Source organism: Dendropsophus ebraccatus, chromosome 2 (assembly GCF_027789765.1).
Source record: "Dendropsophus ebraccatus isolate aDenEbr1 chromosome 2, aDenEbr1.pat, whole genome shotgun sequence".
NCBI lineage: Eukaryota > Metazoa > Chordata > Amphibia > Anura > Hylidae > Dendropsophus > Dendropsophus ebraccatus.
Window position 1 is genome coordinate 62,976,158 of NC_091455.1, and position 26,902 is coordinate 63,003,059.

Genomic DNA, 26,902 nt, shown 5'->3' on the forward strand with positions numbered 1-26,902 from the left:
CAATAAAAGTTTATTTATGAAACCTGGGAGTCCCCGCCCTGCAGGCAGGACACACCCCGACGGCTTTCCACTAGGGAGGGGACAGGTGCACAGAGTAATCAGGGAAGAAAAGGCAGACAGGAGGCTGAGTGTGCGGCATAGCCGACAGGAAAGACAGGCAGAGCTGCCCTGACTGGAAGAGCGCCGGGAGCCGGGGCAGGGAGGCAGCAGCAGTGCGGGAGCATTGTACACTGCAGCTCCACTCTTCCATCTTCTCTCTACCTAACCCGCTACCTGCCGCGTACATCATGGGGTCCACAGCGCCGTGCAGAGGATTGCTTATTGTGGGCTGCTTCCTGGCACTGGTCCTGGTGAGTGCTTCCCCTTTAAGAGATCCGACCTCCTCATCACCCCATCATGGTTCATGAATACAGCCACAGATAATAAGGAGCAGTGCATGGTCCCATAGCTGTATGCTATACCTGTAACTGGCCTATGTATATCTTATAGCAGGCCACTCCTTATGCTGAAAACTTCTGGAAGTAATTCCAAGTTCCTATGTGCAACCTAGTGGCTGATGTGTGGAAATAACTGCTATGTGATCCTCCATAGGGTTGTATGGAGCTGGAAGAAAGGGATCTCCGATTACCTCAGATCTCTATTGTACTGGCAGATCTAGGAGGTAGTTGGTACTTACAGGTGAAGCTGAGCTGGGTATTCTGTCACTTCTGTAAGGATACATGGCAAACTCCGATCTGCTACATCTGTATCCCAGATCATTGCACTATGTTCCTCTTGTGTAACCATTCTGCCTTTTTATATATGTTATATATGTTTATATGGCTCTGGACCAGTGTTCCTCCAGCCTCTGGCTCTCTAGCTATTGTGAAACTACTACAACTCCTATCTTACTTTTGGATGTCAGAGCCTGATGGGAGTTGTAGTTTTACCACAGGTCGGGAACACTACTCTAGAGAAGCAGAAGTAATAGCTGAGAGGCTTGGTTGTGGTTTGTGTGTAGTAACACACTCTGACTTTATATTATTTGTCATTAGTTATTATTGGTGTATTAACATTACTTTATTATACTGCTACTATATCATGACACTGGGATAATGTTTCAGCCTGGTGTCCCATTGTAGTGTTGATGAATGAATGGTCGCTGTATGTCAGGTTGTCACACATCAGAGCTGGCACACTATCCACACTGATTCCTATTGTTAAACAGTATACAGTATGTGTCATTTGTGTTTGTATGAATACAATTGATCATTGCTATTGTATTGGTTTTGTATGGGATCATAAAGTCCAGTCCACTGTTGCTTAGTATGTATGCAGTAACTTTTCCATTTTACATGGCTTCCTATGTTTTATGGAAAAGGCCAAAGAGCAAGGCAGTCCACTCACTGTGTGTAATAATAATAATAATCATCTCAAACCTATAACAAAGCCGTATTTGTGCTTTAACTATGTGGGGCCTCACTAAATGTACATAACTGAGATCATGTAAAACCCACAGAAACCACATGATGAGTTGTGCCAAATGACAAACCTAGCACTGCTACATCTGTCCTTACACTATTGAATGGTAGGAGACTGAACCTTTATTACTGTTACTACCTCTTTAGCATACAGTATGTTACACATTTGCCTTTTGTATTCTAACTAGATACAGTTTACCTTGGTTAATGTGTGCCAGGCCTAGCTGTTTGCCCATTAGGTTTATCAGTATGGGTATTGTCAGGATATAGTAAGCCTTGGATTGTAATGTCATGCTTCTTGCCTCTGTAATGTGAAGCGGAGTGTGCTTACGTGCTTGACTTGCAGGAAACCCTAGTTTGTTTTATGCGTGTACTGTCGAACTTCTACAGTTTTTTATAGGTGAAAATAAGGCGTATAGTGATGTGATACAATATAGCAGTTGTCTGGAAGCAGGTGGTTATAATGGAAAAGCTGTCATAGCATTCGTTATTGGTGGAAACAGAATATTTTGTATATGGCTGTAGTCACATGTAGTATATTGTGATCAGTATTGTGAATAAAACTGACAGGGAAAAATTACAATGGAAAGATTTGAGTAAAACATACTGGTCAAACCTCTGTGTGTGAACTTAGACTAAGAGGCTAGGATAGATAGTTAGAGTGTGTGTGTATATATAGATAGGAAACAAAGAGATACATAGGGGGTATTTTTTTTATTGGCTATCTACTTAAACCCTAATTTTATCCAGTAACCCTTAACATATAGCACAGTATGTACATCTTCTAAATATACATAAAACATTTCAAGTAACATACAATTAGACATTGTAGAGTATGAAAACCCACACAGAACTTTCATAGTAAAAGAAAATAAATATTTTTAGCACCAACAGATTCTGCAGCACTTTACAATTCTGGGGGTACATACATAGACATCAGACATTACAGAGATATACATATAGTTATCCATACATGAGGAGTGAGGGCCCTGTTCACATGCATGAGCTTACAGACTATCAGGAGGGGGTGGGAGACAACGGGCAGAGGGGCAAAGTGCTTCATTGTTACTATGATCCCGCCGTCCTTATAAATAAGGCAGTGCAGGTAAGGGTGGGTGAACCAGTCACTAACCAATGCCTGCATGTGTAGGTCTAAGTGTACAAATGGAAGTTAGGGATAAAACAAAAGATAATACCCAAAGCAGCGTCCTTGTTATGAATCAGATCGTACTGATACGTCTGACAGCTATGATGGATAGCTCTGTTTTACAGAAGACGTATGTAAATAAAACAATAGGAGACCAAAGCGGCTTCTTTTGTTCCTTATGATCGCGCCACAATCTTACATTTTTAATGTTGTGATGACTGCTCTGCCTTCACGCTAGTTATAGAAGTTTGTAGGATTATTTGTGCTTGTATATTAGTGGGTCTTGTATACGGCATACATGTAATATACATATTATATACCAAAGTTGCTTCCTTTAAGAGCCGTAAAGATAGTGGATGGAGATGGGGAACTCGTGTTCTCTACAGTTGTCCTACTTTTATCTAGGCCTTGTTATTTCCAGTTTAAAGTAGACAACCAAAGTAAGGGGAATTGGGCCATTAGTTACAGTTGTGATTTGGCTAGTCGCTAGTCAATCACACCTAGCTTGCATTGAGGGAAGTGCTGGAAAAGTCACTTACAACTGCGGCCAAAAATCCATCACCATATGTTTTTGGTGACTGTCATGTCACAGTTGCATTATATCGCAATGGGACCACATTGAAGATCATGCAACATTGTGACCTCTGTAGATATCATAATGACCAACTGAAAAGTTCAGAGGTCAGTATAGTGCCCGTTGTACAGGGCTACAGAACTTGTTGGCGCTACTTTAATAAAGAATAATTGCTCTTGAAATCCATGAGATAATCTCTAGGTTGAAAATAAGACTACAAATGAATTTGAATGACAAAAATTAGACCTTTAACTAGTCCCTGTTGAATTTAGTTCTCTGGGTGCTGAGGACCTCAGTGTTGATCTTGGGAGGCATGTGGTAGTATGTGCAGTAGTGTTTGTTTGCAGAGGATTGAGGGCATAGAGCTGTGGGACTTTAAACAGACACGGCCAACAGACCTTTTTTTTATTTTTTATTATTGTCATATGAGAGTATCTTTTGTAAAGCAATAGATTGAAACCCTCTGAATAACCTATTGAATTGTGCGCTCTACAGCTGCTTTGTTTCCAGGAATAAGCAGTAAAGTGAGCTGTTCCTTTAAGAAGGGAGAATGCTGATTTATTTCTTCCAGTGATGCTGGGTCTCATGACCCCTAACACAGGTTACTGCAGAAAGGCTAGCACAAGTCCCAGGAATGTGGAGGGGTGGGCACTGAGGAAAGCAGAATGACAAGCAGATTAAATGCTTTGTGATAAAAAAAAAAAAAAAAAAGCTGTATAGCTTCCACTTTTATTTGGAAGAGATTGTAATTTCTAGAAGATTCTGCAAGATGTGCATCACAGGAACAATATGTCCACAACATACACATTACTAAATTCCTAGTGTTCTGCAATATTTTACAGAGGATGATGTAAGGGTCTACAGTATATATGCTGTATACCTTAGAGAAGTATTGGACATGGTCTATACAGACAATTAAAAAAAAAAAAAGAAAAAAGAAACTATTGCAAAGTGAAAGCAGATCTAAAATGGCATCTTGGGACATATAATAAAAAAATAAAAAATAAAGTACAACTTGATTTAGATGTGATGATTTGGATGGGCAAGTATTCTTGTTTTTAATGATACTTTACACTGTGTGAAAGAAAATATGCTACCTAGCAGAAGTGAAGTACATAATCTTGATTGGTTTACATTATTGAAATTTTTTTATTTCTTATTTTAGCCATCGGTCCTGGGAAAACCATGCCACAAAGTAAAAATGATTGTACAATCTGATATCTACTCTGGATCTATGGTTGGCAAAGGTGAGTTGATTTTATTTAAAATGGCAGTGATCCTCTGTGTCTGTTCACATGTGACTTCATTTAATTTTAGCAAATGGTTGCATAATCTTGGTACTGATGTGTGGATAGGCCTTTTAAGCTGAGGGACTCTTTTGGCTTGTGGGCAAAACGTCTTGAGAGCATGAAAAAGTTCCAGGACGTTGTTAAAGCGACTATACTTATACTACTTATACCTGTTTGTGGCTTATGTGAAGTCCATTCTTCTGTTATGTTTGTCCACGCTGGTTGAGCTTTCATTCGGCTGAAAAACAAACTTTAATTGAAGAGATGGCGTGTCTAAAAGGCGGGGCCAGGAGCGTTCGTGCCCAGGTGAAGTGCTGCCTGTGTGGTCTCCGTCTCCCCCTGCCTCTCTTTCCGCCCTCTGTCCGCCCGCCTCTCTTTCCGCCCTCTGTCCGCCCTCACAGGACTCGTTGTTATTGCACTTGCGCCGTTGTTGTAACCCCCTGGCGCCGCTGCCATGATGTTGCAGGTCAGCGCCGCCTTTGTGGTGTGTCCCCTGCGCGTCGTCATATAGCAGCTATCTGCTGCTGTCGCTCCGCGGAATAGGAGCAGCGGCAGCAGACGCTGCTGTATACTATAAGCTGCCCCGACGATCTAGCGATCACCCGGGCAGCCCCTCCCTTGGAATAGCTGCGGCAGTGAGCGTCGGACGAGGAGCAAACAAGTGCTGACAATGCTTGTTTGCTCCTCCAGTTGGCCCGTGGAATAGGGCCTTAAGGCATGGATATCCAACCTGCTGCCCTCAAGCTGTTACAAAACTACAATTCCCATCATGCTTGGGCAGCCAAACTTTGCCACCCCGCCGATCAGTACATTTTGCCCTGAAATCTTCTTTAAGGGCACATTCACACAGTACTTCTGAAATAAACAACAGCCGTTGTTGCAGGTTTATTGACAGTGTGAGCTTACCTTAAAGTGTATGGAACACAAACACTGTATACGCTACAGCCACGTTCTCTGTAACTGCTGGAAATAATTGACAGGTCTATTTTCTACGGCCGCAGTTGGCTGAACAGCAGCCGTAGAAAATAGGCTGTGCTCACGGTTTAAAGTACGGCTCCCGGATGTACTTTACGCTTTGGTCAATGGTAAATTGGGAGTGCAGGCACACTCGAATGTGCCCATATTCCAATTATTATCAAATGATATTCATCTGGCCGATACTGCAATATCGACTGGGTGAACATGTAAGACGGGATATATGAGCATGGCCTAAGGTTGTGTCACACTGCCTGTTGCTTACTTGTACATGTGAATGGGGTCTTGAGGCAGCCCACAACCCCATTGTTGTGTATCCCCAGCCTTATAGACATGTTGCAGCCACTAACTTGTATGGATTAAATCTTAGTTGAGGAGTGATTCCAGTCAGTTCACTAGTATCGGGCCCTATTCACACCTCATTTTGCCCAGACGTTGGCAGTCTGTCAAAAGTATGCTCATACATGCCACGTTATGCTTCTTTCAAGCCTTTGAGTCTTATAGACAAAATCTGCTCTACTAGTGACTACATTTACTAATTCTTAAATTTATATGGTTTCTGTACAAGTTTTAAAAGGGCAGCAAACCTCTCTTGGGTCCTGCACTGAAACACTACTAGGTAAAAGCCTCTTAGTTGCCCAAAAGTAAACAAAAGTTGAGCTGAGATTGGTTGTTATGGGCAATGAAGAGGATCTTGCTATAAGACCACACAATACATCTCCCACATGTTCAGCCTGTTGAGGTTAATGGGAACGCTAGGAGTAAGTTGATGTACGGTTTGCCAACATTTACTGTTGAAGTGTGAGCAAAACGTGGTATGAATGGATCCTTCGGGGGAGATTTATGAAAGGGTGTAAATATACACCTGGTGTAAACTGCCCACAGCAACCAATCACAGCTCAGCTTTCAGCTCTGGTACAATATAAGAGGAGCTTTGATTGGTTGCTGTGGGCAGTTTACACCAGGTGTATATTTACACCCTTTCCTAAATCTCCCCCTTACAGTTGATTTTCTTCTCCACAGTATTTTTATATCTCCAAACTACTGCTAACACCCAAGTCAGGATTGTCCATAGATCATATTACAAACCCATGATAAGATTTTGGATTTTAATAAAAAATCTGAAACACAAAGCCATATTTGCCACATGTCATTTTTTTCCTTTGCCAGAAACAGTAGTGACCAGTGACTGAGAGTGAGGCACCACACCTAAATTTTATTTTAACCCATTTACTGGTGTTTTGAGGCCTCTGTGGCAGATTTTGAAAATGAATGGCAGCTAAAATTGTCATCTAAGTGGTACATTCACTCTAAGAAAGGAAAATATATTGCATGTAAACATATAGACCATAGGGCCCTTGTGGTAAAACGCTAAAAAAGAGGGGGAATGATATAAAAAATTAAAGGGTCTTTAAAAGAGAGTAATGCCCATGACAGTTACCCATATTCAGCTCTAGTATGTGGTTAGCAATGTCACATGGTGAGTGGTCAGATCCCCAAACTATATGGTAGCAGCTACGTCTCATAGTAAGGACACGAAAGCCTATCATGCCAAGAATCGTTATATCGTTTGCGTTTAAGCGATTAATCTTTCAGTGTGTATGCAGGCAACAATCAAATGACGAGCCAAAATTTGTTTGTGTCTTGCTGATCGCATTTTTACAGCTGCCCATAAAATCGTTGTTAATTGTTCACAAATTTTTCGGTGTATGTACACATCATTCGTTTGTTATTACAATTGTTCATATACTAGAGTATACTGTACAATTACGGACAATCCTAAATTGTAATCGTAACTAACAACTCGTTCAGTATATTATGATGAAAGATTTCAGGTCGTTCGGAAAAGTGCTAGTTTGCAATCGTTAATTGGGACTGGCAGAACTTAAAGCAGGGTGGCGAGCGATGGAATCCGTGTCGAGTTATCCACGTGATTTCAGTAGTGTTTGACTTAAAAAAATCTGTCAGATAAACCTAAACCTCAGTGTGAAGTCAGCTTCAAATGTTAAGATGTGTCTGAAGGTAGCTGAACACACAGGATGTTTTTGATTGATGACATGCATGCGAGCAGGGCCCTCACTCCCCATGTATGGATAACTATATGTATATTTCTGTAATGTCTGATTTTTGTCTATGTATGGACCCCCCAGCATTGTACATTTCTGCGGAATCTGTTGACGCTATATAAATAAAAAAAATTATTATTATTATTGTTTGAGTAAGCAGTGACTAGCTTACCAGTCTAAACAAGTGAAACCACTTTTTTTTTATTAATTTGTGGCTGAAATGGTGTTCATCCTTGTGGACATTCATATAATTTTTTTGTGTTCATATATTTCATTCTGTTGGATATAGAACTTTTTCTGATTCGGCTTTTTTCCCCTCTTCTATCCACTAGTAAACCTGCAGTCGTGTATGCATCCCAATGATGTTATCGGTGGAACAGACAACCCTGATTTTGCAATTCACCATGTGGATCCCCATTACGCCATATATGCTAAAAAGCATATTACAATGTCACATCATTCCTTGTCATTTAATATCATTCTCCGGGATAGTGTTTCCTTGACTGAGAAGAAAATTCGGGTTAAGCTTGTAACTGAAGAGAAGGTAATTCCTCTATTTTTCTATCATTTTTTCAAATTCACATGACAAGTAGTCCAAGTAGGTCCTGTTTTGTTGGCTGTTCTTAGAAATGTCCTTCCATTGTGCAGGCAGCTGAGCGGTGTTGTATCTGTGCACCTATTGTTGGTAGCTTCATTCTAACAATTCAATACACATTACTTTATCTTTTCATTACACAGAATACAGTATTTCTTTTATCTGAAATATTTGTCACCAAAGAATTCTTGGCCCATTACCATGTAATGCTGGGAGGGTAATTCTAAGAATAGTCTGAAGAGAAAGCACTGCAGAAGTTGAGTCTGATAACCTTGTGCTACAGAATCACCACTTCGTCTATTCCATAGACCAGACCACAATGCTGATCAACATGAAACCTCTCCTTTAGTGGTTAGGGACTTTCCTTTGAATTTGTTTGTAGCTTAAGTGTAAAACTACCCTGTTAACTCAGAATCTTATCCTTTTGCGTGTTTAATATTCATTCTACCTTTTCCAGGTTGGTAAAACAAGACTTGTCAGAGAGCTTTTAAGGAGAACAAAAAGAAGATGGCGGCCTATGCCCTTTTCAGTGCATGAGAACTATAGAGGAAAATTTCCAGCTCACGTTCAACAGGTACAACCTAACTGCATCTCCACTGTGAACCTAAAACTTACGTTATGCAAGTATGTTTGGCCTTGCCTGTCTGTTATGCACCTGTCCAACCTTTCTGAAAAGCTTTGCCTGTCCATACTGCTGTTTTTAAGTCTGGGCACATGACCTTTAGGCCTCATGCACACATGGGTTCTTTTACTGTATGTAAATCGGGATCCTGATTCAGAGTTACACATCTGAACTGACATGTTGCACAACTAAAGCGCATTCATCCTTGTGCCTGCCCTAGAAAGGCTCCTTTCTGGAGCCTTTTCTGTGTGTTGAAAACTGTTTTATAGTAGGTTCTAAGATGCAGGAATAAATATGTCCACACACAATAGGAAAGTGATAAAAGCAAGACAAGATACAAAGCCAGATATAGAAGATACAAATACAAAGCTAAGTCAGATATAAATGCAAAGCTAAGTCAAATACAGTACAATATACTTAGCTATCCCAGGGAAGGGCCCCGCCCATACACACCTTCTTCTGCTGTTCCACCAAAATGGCCCCCCTCCTCTGCTTGTGTGCATCAGCTTTTATAGTCCCCTGAGTGTCATGCATCTATACACTAAGGAAGACCTACAGTCCAGCAAGGCCCTTAGCCCCCTGTACTTTGGGCAAGCGTAGATCAGCATCATGTCTTATTTGGGGGAGAATGTGAAGACTCTCACAAACACAGTTATAAAACATCTATCTTACAGGTAGCTCAGATAAGGAGTCTCCATAAACATTAGGCCAAGAACAATAGTGAATTGAAGGACTTCACACTTAATCCAGGATGACTGTCTCAAGTTCCTGTATACTACACTATATGCTACACTATACATAGAGATTCACTGTGCTAGTTATTTATTTAATTGATAAAACCACACAATATAAATAAATAAAAAAATAAATATATATATATACACAAAAACTAAAGATATTTTGGAAGCCAAGTTGCTCTCACCTAACTGCATTAGCAGGATTCATGTTTCCAGACAATTGGTCGTGATGGATTACTTTTAGCACTAGGGGTGTGAAAGATGAAACTAGACACGAATGGTTTCCTCTAAAACTGGCAATTTAGAAAGGAAGATGTTTCCATGTCAGTTTAGTAAATTCTCTTGTATACAAAGTTACTATATAATATTGGAATCTCGGCCGATGAAAGTAACAGGGCAGTGATGGGTCTGTAACCATACAAAATTCTGCATGTCTAAGGAGCGGTTCTAATATATGTAAGGGATTTTGCTTTATGCAAATTTAATATGCATAAAGAAAACATCAGCAGCTCATGTTATATTCTTACTATACTTATTGCTATAAAAGCATTGTCAGAACTAATGTTCCGAATCGAGACAGCTCCTGGGGGAAGATTAGTGCAATCCTCTCTGCTGCGAGAAAGAGGAAGGTTTTGTATATAAGCAGAGTTTGCTCTTAAGCGCCACCTTCTGTTCATTTTAGAGCACTGCTGCCTCACAATGGGGAAACCTTTTTGTCTATTAATCCAATTGACTTATTATTATTTATTATTATTAATGTATTAGGAAGACTTTTGCTATGATAAAAAGAAAAAAAAAATTGTTAAGGCACACTGACAACGTATTACTGTACTACTTTATCTACTAGCGTACTTGTTGGTTAAAATTAGAGTTGAACAAATTTACAGTAAAACCAAAGTGAATCAATTGGTTAGCTCGGCAGTCGGCTTATCAGGCTGCCTTTTGAAGTCAGTGCCGCTCCTCCTCAGGTGCCTGGAAAAGCTAGATCCAGTCCTGGGATACATCTCCCAGTTTCCCAGGATTGAATCCAGCTTTTCCCATCACCTGAAGCAGAGAGATTTGCTTCATTTTAACAGTAAATTTGCTCATCTCTAGTTAAGATGTCCTCCTGTGAATTATCTAATATGTATTATATGGGATTTTAATGACTATATATATATATTTTTCTCCTGCAGATCCAATCAGACACTCAGCTGGACTATGATATCTTATACTCCATCACAGGCCAGGGAGTGGATCAGCCACCTGTTGGATTGTTTGAGATAAATCCTGAAACTGGTGATATTTATATTACTAGCACAGTTGATCGTGAAGAACATCCATTTTTCCAGGTATGTGTTCTCATCCCCTATTTATATTTTTCATCTTAAAGGGGTTGTCCGGCGATAATTATTCACAGAATAACACACATTACAAAGTTATACAACTTTGTAATGTATGTTATGTCTGTGAATGGCCCCCTTCCCCGTGTCCCACCACCCCCACCCGTGTACCCGGAAGTGTGGTGCGCTATACATTACCTGTCACGTGCCGACCACGGTCTCCGATCGTCAGCAGTGACGTCTTCTTCGGGAGGCCGGCGGATCTTCCCGAGTGCCGCCCGCCCTCTGCAGCGTCATCCGAAGCTCAGCCGCGATTGGCTGAGCATAACTGTGCTCAGCCAATCGCGGCTGAGCAGCTGATGACGTGGCCGCCACACTTCCGGGTCTAGCGTGGGTGGGGGGAAACACGGGGAAGGGGGCCATTCACAGACATAACATACATTACAAAGTTGTATAACTTTGTAATGTGTGTTATTCTGTGAATAATTTTTTATCGCCGGACAACCCCTTTAAAGTCAATCTATGACAAAGTGATGGACCTAATAAAACTGGTAGTTGAGCTTTCACTATACCTACTTAGATACTATGTATTCTGCAATTGTTTTGAGTGTGTGATAGATAAATATATACACAGTGGTACCTTGGTTTAAGAGTAACTTGGTTTAAGAGCGTTTTGGTTTAAGAGCTCACAGTTTTTCAAAATTGCGACTTGGTTTAAGAGCTCCCTGTACTGGGTGGGAGGGGGAGTGGGGGAGGGGGTGGTCTGCATAGCGTGGTCTACAGCTCTGTACTCTGACCCAGGAAGTCTCCCTTACCTTCCAAATCATAGCAGATCCACTTCAGGCTGGGGCTTCTTCATAGCTGTAACCCCTCTCTCCCCGGACAGAGAGTGCTGCATTTATGTGCCCACATCTGTCCTGCTCATTCCTTCATGCTCCCTGCAGTCTGTCAGTCCTGATTGGTCCATGCTGAACCCCCCCCCCCCCATCCCCATTGCTGTCATGTGACCACACAGACCTGACAGCAGCCCTGCTTCTCTATTCTAGCCTGTTGTACTACACTACTGCATTATGGGGATCTGCAGCTCCATCCTGTATCTACAAACTGCAGCTGCTGTGTTATCAGGTTTATGCAGTTACTATACATTATACTCCACATGCTGATTGCTATACTGTACAGTAACTTATAATATCACATATTCTGCTGTTTCTGAATGTTTGTTTCATCTGTTTTACATGTTATTCAGAATAATAAATCATTATTTATGGGGTTTAGAACCAATTGTCTGCATTTCTATGATTTCTTATGGGAAATTTTGCTTTGGTTTAAGAGTGGATTTGGATTACAAGCACGGCCCCGAAACGAATTATGCTCTTAATCCAAGGCACCACTGTATATATAATTTTTTATTTTTTTTTTTTCAGAGTGTGTAATACATTTTATATAATTATACATACGGACTTTTTACATATGTAATAAATTTTATAATTCTATACTTTTTTTTCTTAATAATGTGTGTTTTATTTATAGCTTATGGCTTATGCAAAAACAAGGGATGGTTATGCCCCTGAATCTCCACTCGACTTGACAATCATAGTAGAAGACGACAATGATAATGCACCTGTTTTCACAGAACAGACGTTTTGTGCAGAAGTTCTAGAGCACAGCAAAGCTGGTAAATCAATAATTTTTAAAGTTTGTATTTATGTATCTACATGGTTTTTGTAAATTCAACCATCGACATGATACAACTTGGCATACACAAAGTAATACAATATAAATTCGACTGAAACCTCCCAGGTGACTTTGTCGACATTAATGTCTTTTTTTAATTACATATAAATGCCACCTGTGTGAGATGAATGAGGTAAAATAGGTGTGGACATACAAGAGCAGACAATTGCCCAACCGGCCAAGCAATTTCTACTGTGCTCAATAGCAGTTGAAATATGTCTAAGGTTTCCTCCCATTGAGCTTCACAATAGCTGGGGCACTATAACACCCACAACTCCTTTGATTTCGCATTTGGCAGGCGTCCTAACCCACAGACCCAACAATTGTCACCTTCTGACATGCTATTATAGCATTTCGCAAGACGTTTATTTGGATTGGAGGATTCCCTCTCTTGAAATGGTTCTCCGAAGTTGTGTAAAAAAAAAAAAAAAATACTGCAGTACTACACTTCCCGAAAAGCTATGTTTTCTCTAAGCTACTTATCACAGCCCATTCTCAGCACTGTACACAGAGCTCATGCAGAACATTGCTCGTCTAGACAGTAGACTTTGTCCGCACTTCATGTCTGCAAAGACTGCTATATTCTCTGCCTGCTCCTCTGCTTGGGGCATTTTTCAAGCACAAGGTAGCATACTGTAAATACCCCTTCTGTTACCCTAAATGTCCCCCCCCCCCCCAAACAGAAAACAGAAAAACCACACGTGTAAACGACATGAAGATGGTGATGTAGGTGCCTTGGCTCAGCGACCGGATCCAGCCAAGTTGCCTGAGATGGCTAAGGATGATGTGATGGTTTAGAAGAGAGGGTGGAACCAGGGAGCTGCTAAGACAGTTCCACATTGAAAATGAAAGAACTACACATCTCCTGTTGGTTAAGAATTTGTTTTGTCTTGGGGTTAAAATGTTTGTGTGTGTGTTGTGTGTTTTTTTGTTTTTTTTGTTTTTTTTTATTTGAGAAGCCATGTATGGCCATGGATATGGCTTAGATTAAAGGGAACCTGTCACCAAGACAGTACTATCTAATCTATTGGCCTCATATTATAGAGCAGGAAGAGCTGAGCGAATTGATATATATTTTTATGAGAAAATATTCAGTATAACTTGTTACTATGTTTGATTGAAATCCCTAGACATTGTGTTAGGAGTCCAGTGGGCGGTATCACTCAGTGGACTGGACTCCTTAGCATGGAAACATCAGAGATTTCAATCTATAAATCACAAGTTATACAGAATCTTTTCCCATAAAGATATATATCAATCTGCTCAGCTCCTTCTGCTTTATAACCTGATGTGGATCGCATTTAGGTAGCATTTTCATAGTGACAGGTTCCCTTTTAAGGCACAATGACTTACTGTTCCTAATTATCTGGGTGGTTTTTGTGCTGAACCAAAGTCTGTTTTTCGAAATGCATAAATGAGCTCTAGTATCTGCACCTCGTCTGGCCTAAAAAAAATGTTTGTGTTAATGCGTTCTTTTTTTTTTTTTTTTTTTTTTTAATAGGGACTGTTGTGGGAAGGGTGAATGCTACAGACAGAGATCAGCTAGGCACACGGCACACCCTGCTAAGATATTATCTTGCCCAGCAAATTCCTCCGTCGCCTCCTATGTTTAACGTTCATCCAGAATTCGGAATAGTCACTACATCTTCAAACCGGCTTGACAGAGAGGTACTACATTTTCTTATGACACATGAGTTTCTGTTATCTACGTGACATATACAGTAATAAGTAAAAAATAGCAGTGAATAAGATGGCATGCTAGTTTTTAGATATATTCCATGCCCAGTAGTGTTAAAACATGGAGTACAGTTAAAATAACTCACAATGACTCTTTAATACTGTATATAGTATATGTTTCATCCCTTGTGAAGAGCCTGGCTTGTTTGCATATATTTCATGAAGTTCTGCCTATCAAATTCCTGTCTAGCATATAAGTGTAAACCCAGAGCAAACACCAGCCATCTAAAACACTAATAGTCTATGGTCCATGAGTTCAGGTCAAATTGGCCTTTTCACCTGGTATCCACTCCTGGAATGGCCACAAGTCAGCAATATACAGTCGTAGTTACTTAGAGATTACTTGTCAAATTAAACAGAATGAATTTTGGGTTCTTACTTTTTATGTCATGTCTTATGTGGGTTTTTTTTTTTAGACTCAGGACCACTATACCCTTATTATCCTAGTTCGTGATATGGGTGGAGACATCGGTGCTTTATCTTCCACTGGAACTATGTCTATAAGCGTCCTTGACATCAATGATTTTCCTCCTGCTTTTGTTAAGCAATCCGTAAGTGTGTTTTTTTGTAGCAGCCATTGTAAGTTAAAATTCTAATGACTGATTATTGGGCGTGTGGAATAAATGTTAAGGAATGATACATGGCTTTTGGGGTGTTTGGTGAAGTCCACATTACATATACTATTTAAGCACCCTTTTTCAGTCCAACATTATATATTGCCCTGTGTAATAGGGCCAATGATCAGCAAATAAGTAAATTCTCGTTTGTTGTTTAATCACTTTGCACTGACCTGCTAATAGGCAGGCTGTGTAGACAGTATGGCTGGTAAATGATGGAAGGAGGGGACTGCATACGCAATCCAGTGTTTGTTTTTGTGGCCCTCCCCTTGAGATGGTTGAGCCTTGTTATAGGCTCAGTAAAAGAGCGCTGATCAAAAAGATCTGGGTCTTCAGACCCTGACTGACCACACTCTGCTGCATGCTTCTCACATAGATTTGAGCTAGTCTATGTAAAGTGGCACAGAGCTAGGAGAGAACGCACTTGTGGCACATTTTAGCAATTGAGTGGGATCTGAAAACCCTGACCAATCATTTGATGTATCGCTATGAGGTGCTAAAAGTTTTTTTGTAAAGGGACAGTGTCATTTAAGTTCGGCCTATGAACTGTAATTTGTGAGTGCATTATCCTTATTTCCTTGTCCCGTGTTTCCATTTATCAGTATCAAGTAGAAGTGAATGAAAATGAAAGTGGAATGGTCATACTGAGAATCCCCGTTGTGGACAATGACATGCCTAAGACACCAAACTGGAGAGCTGTGTATTCCATCACCCAAGGCAATGAGAAGGGCCATTTCAACATTTCTACTGATCCAAACACAAATGAAGGACTTCTAGCTGTCATAAAGGTGAAAAAAGGAAAAAAAAAAATCTTGTTCATGTTTATTTTCTTTGCAAATATCATTGTTTTTAAATCTTTGTATACTAATTTACTATATAGTTTTCCTCTAAACTGAATTGGGTCATCAACACACACACACACTAAACTACTACTCATGTCTATGGGCATTTTTTTTTTTAAGGAATGCTTACTATATGGATAAACTACACTTTGGGCTTATTTATTAGCATTAGCACCAGAGATAGTTAGGTAACTGATGCATGCATGGTACAAATACCGTAGACTAGAAGTGAAATAAGTAATCGACTTGGTTTGCAATACTTTTATCAATAGATTTTAAAGTACGATGATTATAGATCCGGTGTCGCATACAGAAAATAGGCAGGTTTTGTCAACAAACCTAAATTACTGAGTATGTAATGGACATGCTTAGCAACAGGGTGTAGCACATCATATTAGATTATTGCTGTATAGTGATTTGAAATGGAGACAGTTGTAGAAATTATTTTTTACTTGTGTTTTTAGCCAATAAACTATGAGGAGATCCAAAAATTTCTATTGCAAGTGGCAGTTGCTAATGAAATGAGCCTTATAACCCAATCTGGGACAAAAAGCAGTGGTGTAAGCACTATTCCAGTTACAGTCATTGTGAAAGATGTGGATGAAGGACCAGAGTGCCAGCCTGCCTTTAAAGACATTCGTGTAAAAGAAAATCAGACAGCCGGAGCCGTTGTTACAACACTGTCAGCTACTGACCCTGAAACTAAAAGCACATCTGGAATTCAGTACGTTACCTTCTTTATTCCAATGATTTTGTTAGACATAAGCTTTCTCTTAATTCTACAATCCAGTATTTCCTTTCTTTAAATGTTTAAGTAGAAGTCCGGTGAAAATTTTTATTAAAGTATTGTATTGCCGCCCAAAAGTTATACAAATTACCAATATAGACTTATTATGGGACATGCTTATAAAAGTGCTTTTTTTCCCTGCACTTACTTCTGCATCAAGGCTTCACTTCCTGGATAACATGGTGATGTCACTTCCTGGATAACATGGTGATGTCACGACCCGACTCCCAGAGCTGTGCGGGCTGTGGCTGCTGGAGAGGATGATGGCAGAGGGATGCTCAGTGTCCCTCCAGTGCCCTGTGTCCCTCAGTGTCCCCCTGCCATCATCCTCTCCAGCAGCCACAGCCAGCACAGCTCTGGGAGTCGACCCGTGACATCAATATGTTATCCAGGAAGTGACATCACAATCTTATCGAGGAAGTGAAGACTTGATGTAGTAGTAAGTGCAGGGGAAAAAAAAGGACTTTATAAGCATTTCCTGTAATAGGTGTATATTGCTGATTTGTATAACTTTTTGGGGGGCAGTACTATAATTTATTAAAAATTTTCTTAAATAAAAATATTCTTTAATAATTATTGTCTATGTAATTAGATGCACCAGCTTGAAATGACTCTATTTTTGCATATGTAGCCTCCCAGCTTATGTGTTACTTCTATAGCACACACCTGCTTATACAAATATGCTGCTAGATACCTGCTGAGACCATGTTTGCTAATAATAAATCTGTTGCCACAGGTACAAGGTTCTGTCAGATCCTCTGTCCTTGGTTATGATTGATGGAAGTTCAGGCCGGATAACAACAGCAAAAATTTTGGATTACGAGTCAAAAGAAATTCCAAACCATCAATACAATGTAACCTTTTTGGCAACTGATCAAAGTAAGCCTTTATTACTTTTATTAGCAATGTTTTATCTTCTGAAGAGTGTAATATGTGGATAATAAATATAATGGCAATGGGGCATTCTGTAGAAATACATGTTGATGTATCCAGGAAAAAAAAATCCATTTACTTCAGATGCCCACTGTATGGAATATAATGGATATGCAGTATAGCAATTTTATGTTGAGGTTGTGGTTATTTCCTATGGCTGGTCAGAAAATACAGTAACAGAGGAGAAGCATTCTTGGCAATTGCATCACTATCAAGGCTCATGTGTAACCATATTGTTTTACCATGGGAGAAAAAGTGAAATGACACGTGTGATCTTCTGATACGGAAAAAAAAATTGTGTAACTTACATTCAATCAATTAAACTAAATAGATGGCTAGAAATGGGGGGGTTATATATATATATATATATATATATATATATATATATATATATATTATATATATATATATATACAGTATATATATGTATGTGTATATGTGTGTGTGTGTGTGTATATGTATATATATATATATATATATATATATATATATATATATATATATATATATATATATATATATATATATATATATTCTTTTTTTTTTTTTAAATTAAAAAGGGTTTAAACAGCTGTACCTATAACATCTAACACGTTCTCGGAAGGCAGTTAATCTTATGTTTCTTTCATTTCCCTTACAACTAGGTGGAAAATCTGGTACCTGTACAATAATGATGATTATTGAAGATGTGAATGACAACTACCCCATTTTAGATGGTAGAAGTGATTTAACTATTTGCCGAAATGGCAGATCATATACCACAATCAACGCAATTGATGATGATAGCATGCCCCACGGCCTTCCATACATCTTTGCCTTGGATAGTAGTAGAGATTCAACTATCAATAACTACTGGCGCGTTACATCTCAAGATGGTAAGCACTGTGCTTGGTTTATGCTATTGGTTGTGTATATTATAAAGAACTGTTGATCGTCACATGTGGTTACCACTGATAACAAATAAAATGTGTTGCTTGGTAGTTTGTGGCTTTTGACTCTGCTGGTGTTATATGAAAATATATGAATAACCCTATAATTTTGGGATTTATTGCCACCTTTTTGACTTTTGGGTGATAAACAGAGGGAAGAGTTCATAAAACTGGTAACATTGAACTGTACGTATTTTTTGAAAGAACCGACTTCTTTAACCAAAAAGTACTGAACTGATACTACGTATCTATATGTTTTCGTTAGGTACTTCTGCGCGTATAGAAGAAATTGTCGACCTTCCACTTGGGAGTTATCCTATTCCATTAAGTGTAGTGGATAAGCAGGGCTATGGTGTTACCCAGAATATCATTGTGCGAAAGTGTGATTGTGCCGATAGTATCAACTGCTCCAACCGAGCCGCAGATAAAAGTGTGTCTCTTGGAGGACTGGCTATTCTTGTGATGGTCTTGTCAGCCGTGTTGTTTGCTGTACTTCTTGGTAAGTTCAAATATGTTTGTGGTCTTGTTGAATGTAAAGCAAAAATGACTGCCACGTTTTATCAATCAAAACCATATACTGATACATATTTTATTTATATACCCCATAGGTTTGTTAGCAGCCTGTCTGTGTGGTTCTAAATCAGGTCCAAGTAAAATCGGATTTCCTGATGATGGACCCCAACAAAACCTACTTATCAATAACACAGAGGCACCTGGAGCAGATGTTATGGTAAGTACATGGCATTTTTTGTTTCATGTTAAAGGTGGGATGTTCAAACATGAATGCCAGACCAGCAGTGGTAGCTCAGTCACCGCTACTAGACTGAACATGCACTCGTGACTCGTGGCAACGATGTGCTGTCTAATATTCTAACAGCTCTAAGGCCCCATTTACACAAAGCAAGAGCGGCGGAATTGTCCACCAGGGAATGCCGCCAGCCTCCGTGTCATAATGACACTTTATGGGAAGCTCATGCGCCGCATCGCTCAGTGTCTATCCGCGCTGAAGAATGAACATGTTCATTCTTCAGCGGCAAGAGATGCAGCGCGTGCCTCCCATAGAGTGTCATTATGACACGGAGGCTGGTGGAATTCCGCCGCTCTTACTCTGTGTACGGGGCCTAAGGCTTTGATGAATGCCCTGGAGCCAAATCTGACAGGGGAGCAACTGCCCATGCAATATGCATTCTCCCGAGTCCCAGCTATCCCCTACATTGAGAAGACATTGTGCATGTTGGGCTAGGGCAGCTGTATAGCAACCTGGGTCAAAATTGCATAGCAACAACCGGTTAGCAGTGAATATTAACCAAGGGTGAAACCTACTGAATGCTGGAGGGATGGTTACTATACCTAATTACAAAATTACTGCTCGGGGACAGGGGAGGCTTTTTATAATAGTGAGGAAAAACCCTATTAACATGCAGCCAATAGCAAGAAGTTAGGTGCAATTTACAGAATGAACATGCTTTTATATTGGTGGCTTTCAAAATTGGAAGTGGGTTATGGCTACTTTGATCAACTGGAAAGGGAAAAGCTTAATATGTCATGTAGGGTATAGCCGCAATAACCCTAGTTGGATAAAACGAGTTATCACCTGTCATAAATACAGCAAATAGATGGACAATACTACCTCAAAATAACCACAATAATATTGCAAGCCACAGCTATAGTGCTAGAAAAGCTTTCAAAAAACTCTTTCAAACTGTTCACTTGTCTCTGCTTTAGTATTAAGTTGGTGTTTTTTTTTCCTTACAGGAAGGCAATTTCAAAGTCCCTGTAATCATGGTAAATCCTGATACTGTTGGGAATGCCCCACCTGGTTCTCATGAAAGTGGACAACAATTTACACACATGGGACAACACCTAAAATCATCAAATCTGCATTCTGAATCGGCTGCTGGTAGAAATCTGCATTCAGAATATACAGCCGGGAGAAATCTACTTTCTGAGTCTGCCGGTGGTAGAATGACACTCCAGTCTTACAGAGACGGACATCACACGATGGAGGCTGGCAGGCACACCTATGGAGAATGGCATAGTTTTGTGAACACTCACCTTGGAGATGTAAGTATCTGGTATGTGAAAGCGTATATCTGATTATGGTAATGTACAACAAAGGATAGGATAAGGTTTTTTAGCTTATATTATGGCAGTCTACCAGACACAAAGTTGGAAACGCAAGTATCAATGCCGTCCATAGCAACAAACAGCTTTTTTATTTTTTAGAAAGAATTAAAAATGTGTGGTCCCCTTAGAAAATATTATTAGTGAGATTTCCACAGTAGAGATGAACAAGCCTGGAGCATGTTCTGGGTTGTCCGATCCTGGACCCACTGAATTTGTTTACTGGTGGCTGAAGTTGGATGCAGCCCTAAGGCTGTCTAGAAAACTTGCATACAGCCAATGGCCATGTTCACATGACGTGAGACACCGCCCGTTCCGTGGCCCGGCTGGGTCACATAACGACCAGTGTCAGAGAAGATCATCCCGGCCGGTACTGCAGTACCATCCGGTTGGTCTTCAATGCTGCTGAATTCGGATGCAGGCGCATCAATGTGCACCGGCATCCTAATTTCCCGCTGCACGCTTCATTGTGTGCACTGCACTACCGCTGTTCAATGAGAACTGTATACACTTCACCTGGGATTCCCTAAGCTGCAGCACAATGTAAGTTCAGTAGTAATCACTGCTATTGCCGATTTTTAACAATGGCCGTGATTACTATGGAACTTGCGTTATGTGAACATAGCCTATGACTTTATCCATGTTTTCCAGGTCTCCCTAGGGCTGCATCTAATTTCTGAAGTTACCGGTAATCGAATGCAGAGGGTCTAGGGTTGCGTGAGGTTCACTTATCTCTAATCCACAGTACAGAGTTAAAACAAATAGAAGTCATTTTAGTACGGCTCTGATAGAGATGGGTGAGGCATGCACTTTACATGGCTCTGAATTTACACAAGGGTATAAAAGTACATACAATTGTGCTAAAATTTGTTTAATTTCATTGGCAGAAACTATACATGTGCGGACAGGATGAAGAACATCAACATGGCGAGGATTATGTTAGGTCATACAACTATGAGGGAAAGGGGTCAGTGGCAGGGTCTGTGGGCTGCTGCAGTGAACTTCGAGGCGAAGAGGACAGACTGGACTTTTTAAATCAATTGGAGCCTAAATTCAGGACATTGGCAGAAGTCTGTGCAAAGAAGTGAAAGCGTGAACATTTTATCCACAAATAGGAATTTTTTGAACATTTTGCCTAGGTCTAAATTCTTCTAAAACCTCAAAGTCACTTGCAACTAATCCTAAAACTATTTGGTTTCCTAAACAACATGGACAATCCTGTCTGATATAAAGAGAACTTTTCTGTTCCAAACTGTTTTATTTATCAGAAATACGATCACTAATATGAAATATTGTATTGGGTTCAAGCATTGTCCACTTTACAGTTTTTTAAGGGTTCAGCTATGAATTTTATGACCATTCTCCAGATGGATGCTGTAATAAGTGTCTATTTTTTTTTTCTTTGTTTTAATACCATAAATTTTTTTTTTTTTAAATGTTCGTCAAACACACATTTATTTTAGTCTGATACAAAATTTAAATTAATCACAGAACTAGTTCCTTTCTTCTTTCTTTGGTGTAGCTTTTAACTAACAATTACTGCTTATGTCCTTAGCACAGAGGAGGAGTAGGGTTTACTTTCTTGCACAACACTAACATAGTTCTGCACCTTATCAGGTTTTTTTTTATACATTGGTAGACTCTAGAAAACTACCTGAACTAATAAGTTGCTATTCATTTGAATTTGTAGTATACTTTAGCATAAACTTTTTTTTTTTTGTATTTATATTTCTATGTAGCAGACATAATGCAGAGCTAGTGTACTGCTGTTGTGTCTGTTGGGGAAAAACAGACAAAACACACACCAGTAGGCCATAGGCTATAAACATAGTTTCAGTCAGAGGCTTGGCTTAAAGCACATGGGACAAAATACCCAATCTTGAACTGTGCCTCCAAACTATCATATATCATTTTTACTGCTGGTCCCCTTTATATAAAATCGGGGACCTTTTAAGGGCGCCCCAGGGTCCTGTTGTGAGTGCAACTTCAGTAACCAAAAGTTATGCCTGTAGTTTCTGTTGTACATAGTGGTCACATATGAAGTTGTGTGACACAAAAAAATTACATTGACTTCGATAAAGTTTAAAACTCATTTTCTGCTGTCAAAAATTTGTTTGTATTCCCTCCAATGTAAATTGCACTGGTTTTATTTAAATTGTTAATTTGTGTTGTATATGTTAGGTACTGTATACAACGTCTGTGGAATTAAGAAAAGTTGTGAAAGTGATGTCTAAACTAGAGTGTACACTTGGTGCCTTGCATTTAGTGAAACGGAATGTGTACAGTCTATTTTTTTTTATATATATTTTTTTTCTTTTTTTTTTTTTTAAGCTTTCAAAGTTTACTTTTGTAGACGTAAACAAATTAGAATTACTGCTTGCAATATGAAATGTACAGTGTTAAAATATTTTTGTAAGACTATGCTTTTTAATAACCGTTTCTATTCATAGGTTGCCAGGAAAATACTGTACAATGTGCATGAACTTGCTCTAGACTGTTTAATACTTTTTGCCAGATTTCATTCATGTAGCAGTAGCTGTTCAGTCTGTTTTTTTTTTTTTTTTTGTGGATCAACAAAAAAGGAAAGTGATAGTTAAATGATTGGGAATGGTATAAAATTATTAAACATCCATATTTGCGATTGTCACAGAGGTTTGTTTCTAACCTAAAGATTACAGATCTGCAAAAGTTACGGACACTCCCTTGACTTCTGTGCTACAATTACGGTCCTTACTAGGGCTTGTCAATAATGTTTTGATTAATATGGATTTAAAAAATTACAAACAGTGTGAACAGCCCAATTGAAATCAAAGTGCCCTAAATTTCTCCATAATTGCAGATCCACAATTGCAAACAAAAGTATGCAACGTGTGAATGTAGGTTTTAACAGTCAGTCAGGGCACATTAACAAGATATTTCAACCCATCAAATCTGACCGCTAACTTTGCTATATCTGCATTTAAATACAGGTGAGGAGAGAGGATATGATTTAAAAAAAATATATATAAATATATATTTTATATTGTCACACTGTAAATTTTGCCAGATGAATTTCAATTTTCATAACCTCTTCCCAACATCAAATACTTCTGGATAAGAAGGCAGAAATGTAGATGGCCACCATGTAGCCTACCTGATGAGCTATTGTCTCATCAATAGAGATGAGCGAACCGGGTTCGAGTCGATCCGAACCCGAACGTTCGGTATTTGATTAGCTGGGGCTGCTGAACTTGGATAAAGCTCTAAGGTTGTCTGGAAAACATGGATACAGCCAATGACTATATCCATAATTTCCACATAGCCTTAGGGCTTTATCCAACTTCAGCAGCCACCGCTAATCAAATGCCGAAAGTTTGGGTTCGGATTGACTCGAGCATGCTCCAGGTTCGCTCATCTCTACTCATCAACTCTCCCTCTATCACTTGAATTTTGCCATTGCTAGCGTAAAAGTCCTGCTGCTTTTAAATTTTCTATTGTACATGAAATGTCAAATAGGGTTTCCATCCAAATGAAGAAAGTGACCATATTAGCCACATATCAGTTGCCATAAACTGGTAATTATGGTTTGTTTGTTGTGTTTAATCTCAGCAGCCACACTGGTCTTCATTTCTCTCATAAATATTTGATATACTGTCACATTTTCAATAACGTCTTGGATGCAGAATGAATTGCTAAGAAGATAGTGTTAACCAATGTAACTGCACTTCCCACAATTTTTGCAGAAACAGAAGTTGTCGCCACAACAAAACTGCATAATGACTCCCCCCACCCCTTCCCCCGCAAGGTTGCATCCTCTTTCAGAATATTGTACAATTATGGAATCAAATTTGTTTCAAAATAATGATGTTTTAGATAAGTGCTAATAATATTCCTAAAATATTAACGTCATGCATTTTGTGCAGTATTTTTAAATAAAAGCTGAATGATAGAATTGTCTTTGTTCTTTTTTTAAATTATCTTTTCATTAGGCCATATGTAACTAGAGCATAAGTTTTTGTTCCATAGGGAGCCCTCACACATCCTTTTTGTGTGGCACTTGCCTTTTTTGTTCTGCCACTTTTTTTTTTTTTTTTATTTCATGTGTGAATTATTTTTTTGTGTGTTTTTTTTTTTTTTTAGGTGTTTTTGTATGCTGAATGTTTTTTTTTCCCCTCCTCTGCCATCACATTACCTAGTTGGTGGACCACAAAAGGTGACAATAATGCTAGGGGGGAAAAATGTATAGTATTGATTCATTTGTGAACTTGTCTGCCGAAAGCTCACAGCTCTAACAATTTTTTGTTGGTCAATAAAGGTATCACTCCTAAAATACTTTGATTACAAGTATCTACCACACTAGGGGGAAAAAAAGTCATACACACAGCAATGGCATTTTTGAGGCAACTAGAACAATCCCATCCCAAGGTCTATGGCACGAAAAAGAAGCCAGTTTGAAAAGAAACAAAAAACATAAGCCTGCTGCATTTTGGTAAAATTGCCAAAGAGCCTCAAACGCCAGAGAGGAGAGAACTCCACACCAAAGAAAGCTATGTGTGTTATATAGATCCTAAACTTCCATTGACCTCCAGCTGACATCTGGCTGCTGTGGTTTGCCACAAAAAAAAAAAAAAAAAAACCATGGTGTTTTTAAGGTGGTGTGAAGCCAGCCTAAAGTGAGTTTCGGGTGAATGCAATACAGCCAGAAGCTCTTATCCAATGATCCAAACTATAAGGGTCCATTTACGCAGAAAGATTATCTGACAGATTATCTGCCAAAGATTTGAAGCCAAAGCCAGAAGCAGACTATAAACACAGATCAGGTCATAAAGGAAAGCCTGAGAGTTCTCCTTTTCAAATCCATTCCTGGCTTTGGCTTCAAATCTTTGGCAGATAATCTGTCAGATAATCTTTCTGTGTAAATGGACCCTAAGGACCTATTCTTACAGTTAGGATTATCAGACCTGTGATTGGGCCAGAACCTGCAGCCTTTATATGCATTTCAAAATTAATCCGTATTACACTTATCAGACACTTCTGTAAGCCTTCAAATGTGTGGTCATTTTTATTTGATTTTCATAAATCATTTATCCTAAGATTTGAACTTATCCCTTATAGGCAGGGCCGGATTAAAGAGGGGGCAACAGGGACACCTGCCCATGGGCCTCCACCACTAGGGGGGGGGGCCCACCAGCAGGAACCTGGAAGTGAGTGAAAACAGTACCTGGGGAGTGAAAACAGTACCTGGACACAGCACTGGACAAACTACATGCTGTCCAGGGAAGTAGGGAGGTGTAGGATTAATCTTGTGTAAATATCTTCTGCCCCGCAAATTTAGAGCCCTTTTACACAAAGATTATCTGACAGATTATCTGCCAAAGATTTAAAGCAAAAACCAGGAACAGACTATAAACAGAGTTCAGGTCATATATGAAAGCCTGAGATTTCTCCTCTTTTCAAATCCAGTCCTGGCTTTGGCTTCAAATCTTTGTCAGATAATCTGTCAGATAATCTTTCTGTGTAAAATGGCCCTTAGACTCCCCCCTGGCAGGCCCTGAGTGGATTCTTCCTGTCAGGATGTCTGTCTCCTGCCGATGACCTCATTCCCCCTTCCCCGCCTCACTGAGGAGAATACATCGCGGGACCTGAGCAGTGAAACCTGATCTCTCCAGCAGCAGCAGGAGGTGACATCATGGAGCCTGCTGGAGGATCTGTCACAGCGGCTGCCTGGCTGAAGATACAGTACAGAGCCAGGAGAGAGAAGAGCCATCCCCCGCCCAGATCAGGTGAGTAGGAGGTGTTGTTTTGTGTTGGGGCACATCAGAGCAAGGGTATATACTATGGAGGACATTACAGCAGTGGTATATATACTATGGGGCACATCAGAGCAAGGGTATATACTATGGAGGACATTACAGCAGGTGTATATATACTATGGAGGGCATTACAGCAGGGGTATATACTATGGGGGACATTACCGCAGGGGTATATACTATGGAGGACATTACAGCAGGGGTATATACTATGGGGGACATTACAGCATGGGAATATATACTTTGGAGGACATTACAGCAGAGGTATATACTATGGGGGACATTACAGCAGGTGTATATACTATGGGGGACATTACAGCAGGGGAATATATACTATGGGGGACATTACAGCAGGGGAATATACTGTGTATGGGGACATTACAGCACGGGAATATATACTATGGAGCACATTACAGCAGGTGTATATACTATGGGGGACATTACAGCAGGGGTATATACTATGGAGGACATTACAGCAGGGGAATATACTATGTATGGGGACATTACAGCAGGGGTATATACTATGGGGGACATTACTGCAGGTGTATATACTATGGAGGACATTACAGCACGGGAATATATACTATGGAGGACATTACAGCAGGGGTATATACTATGGGGGA

At 39.7% G+C, this 26,902-nt stretch overlaps 1 protein-coding gene across 2 annotated transcripts; it reads left to right on the forward strand.

The window, feature by feature from the left end:
• The first annotated feature begins 83 nt into the window (after window positions 1–83).
• DSC2 (desmocollin 2) lies at window positions 84–23,779 on the forward strand. Of its 2 annotated transcripts, none has more exons than XM_069957670.1 (16): window positions 84–350; window positions 4,347–4,428; window positions 7,844–8,055; window positions 8,564–8,680; window positions 10,641–10,796; window positions 12,318–12,462; window positions 14,023–14,189; window positions 14,675–14,809; window positions 15,478–15,663; window positions 16,182–16,441; window positions 17,241–17,383; window positions 18,082–18,312; window positions 18,632–18,865; window positions 18,975–19,096; window positions 20,122–20,430; window positions 21,378–23,779. In XM_069957670.1, exons 1-16 carry the CDS (start codon window positions 288–290, stop codon window positions 21,576–21,578), a joined length of 2,763 nt encoding a protein of 920 aa, XP_069813771.1. In that variant the 5' UTR covers window positions 84–287; the 3' UTR covers window positions 21,579–23,779. The 2 variants fall into 2 exon arrangements, with proteins under 2 accessions (XP_069813771.1, XP_069813772.1); XM_069957671.1 differs by having other exon boundaries at window positions 20,122–20,441; window positions 21,378–21,466.
• Window positions 23,780–26,902: the final 3,123 nt, after the last annotated feature.

Bases quoted from the DNA above. Each gene is read 5' to 3' on its own strand.
- DSC2 (XM_069957670.1), top strand. From the start codon at position 288: ATGGGGTCCACAGCGCCGTGCAGAGGATTGCTTATTGTGGGCTGCTTC. The intron at 4,429-7,843 runs GTGAGTTGATTT...TCTATCCACTAG, and splicing joins TGGATCTATGGTTGGCAAAG to TAAACCTGCAGTCGTGTATG. The intron at 8,681-10,640 runs GTACAACCTAAC...TTTCTCCTGCAG, and splicing joins TTCCAGCTCACGTTCAACAG to ATCCAATCAGACACTCAGCT.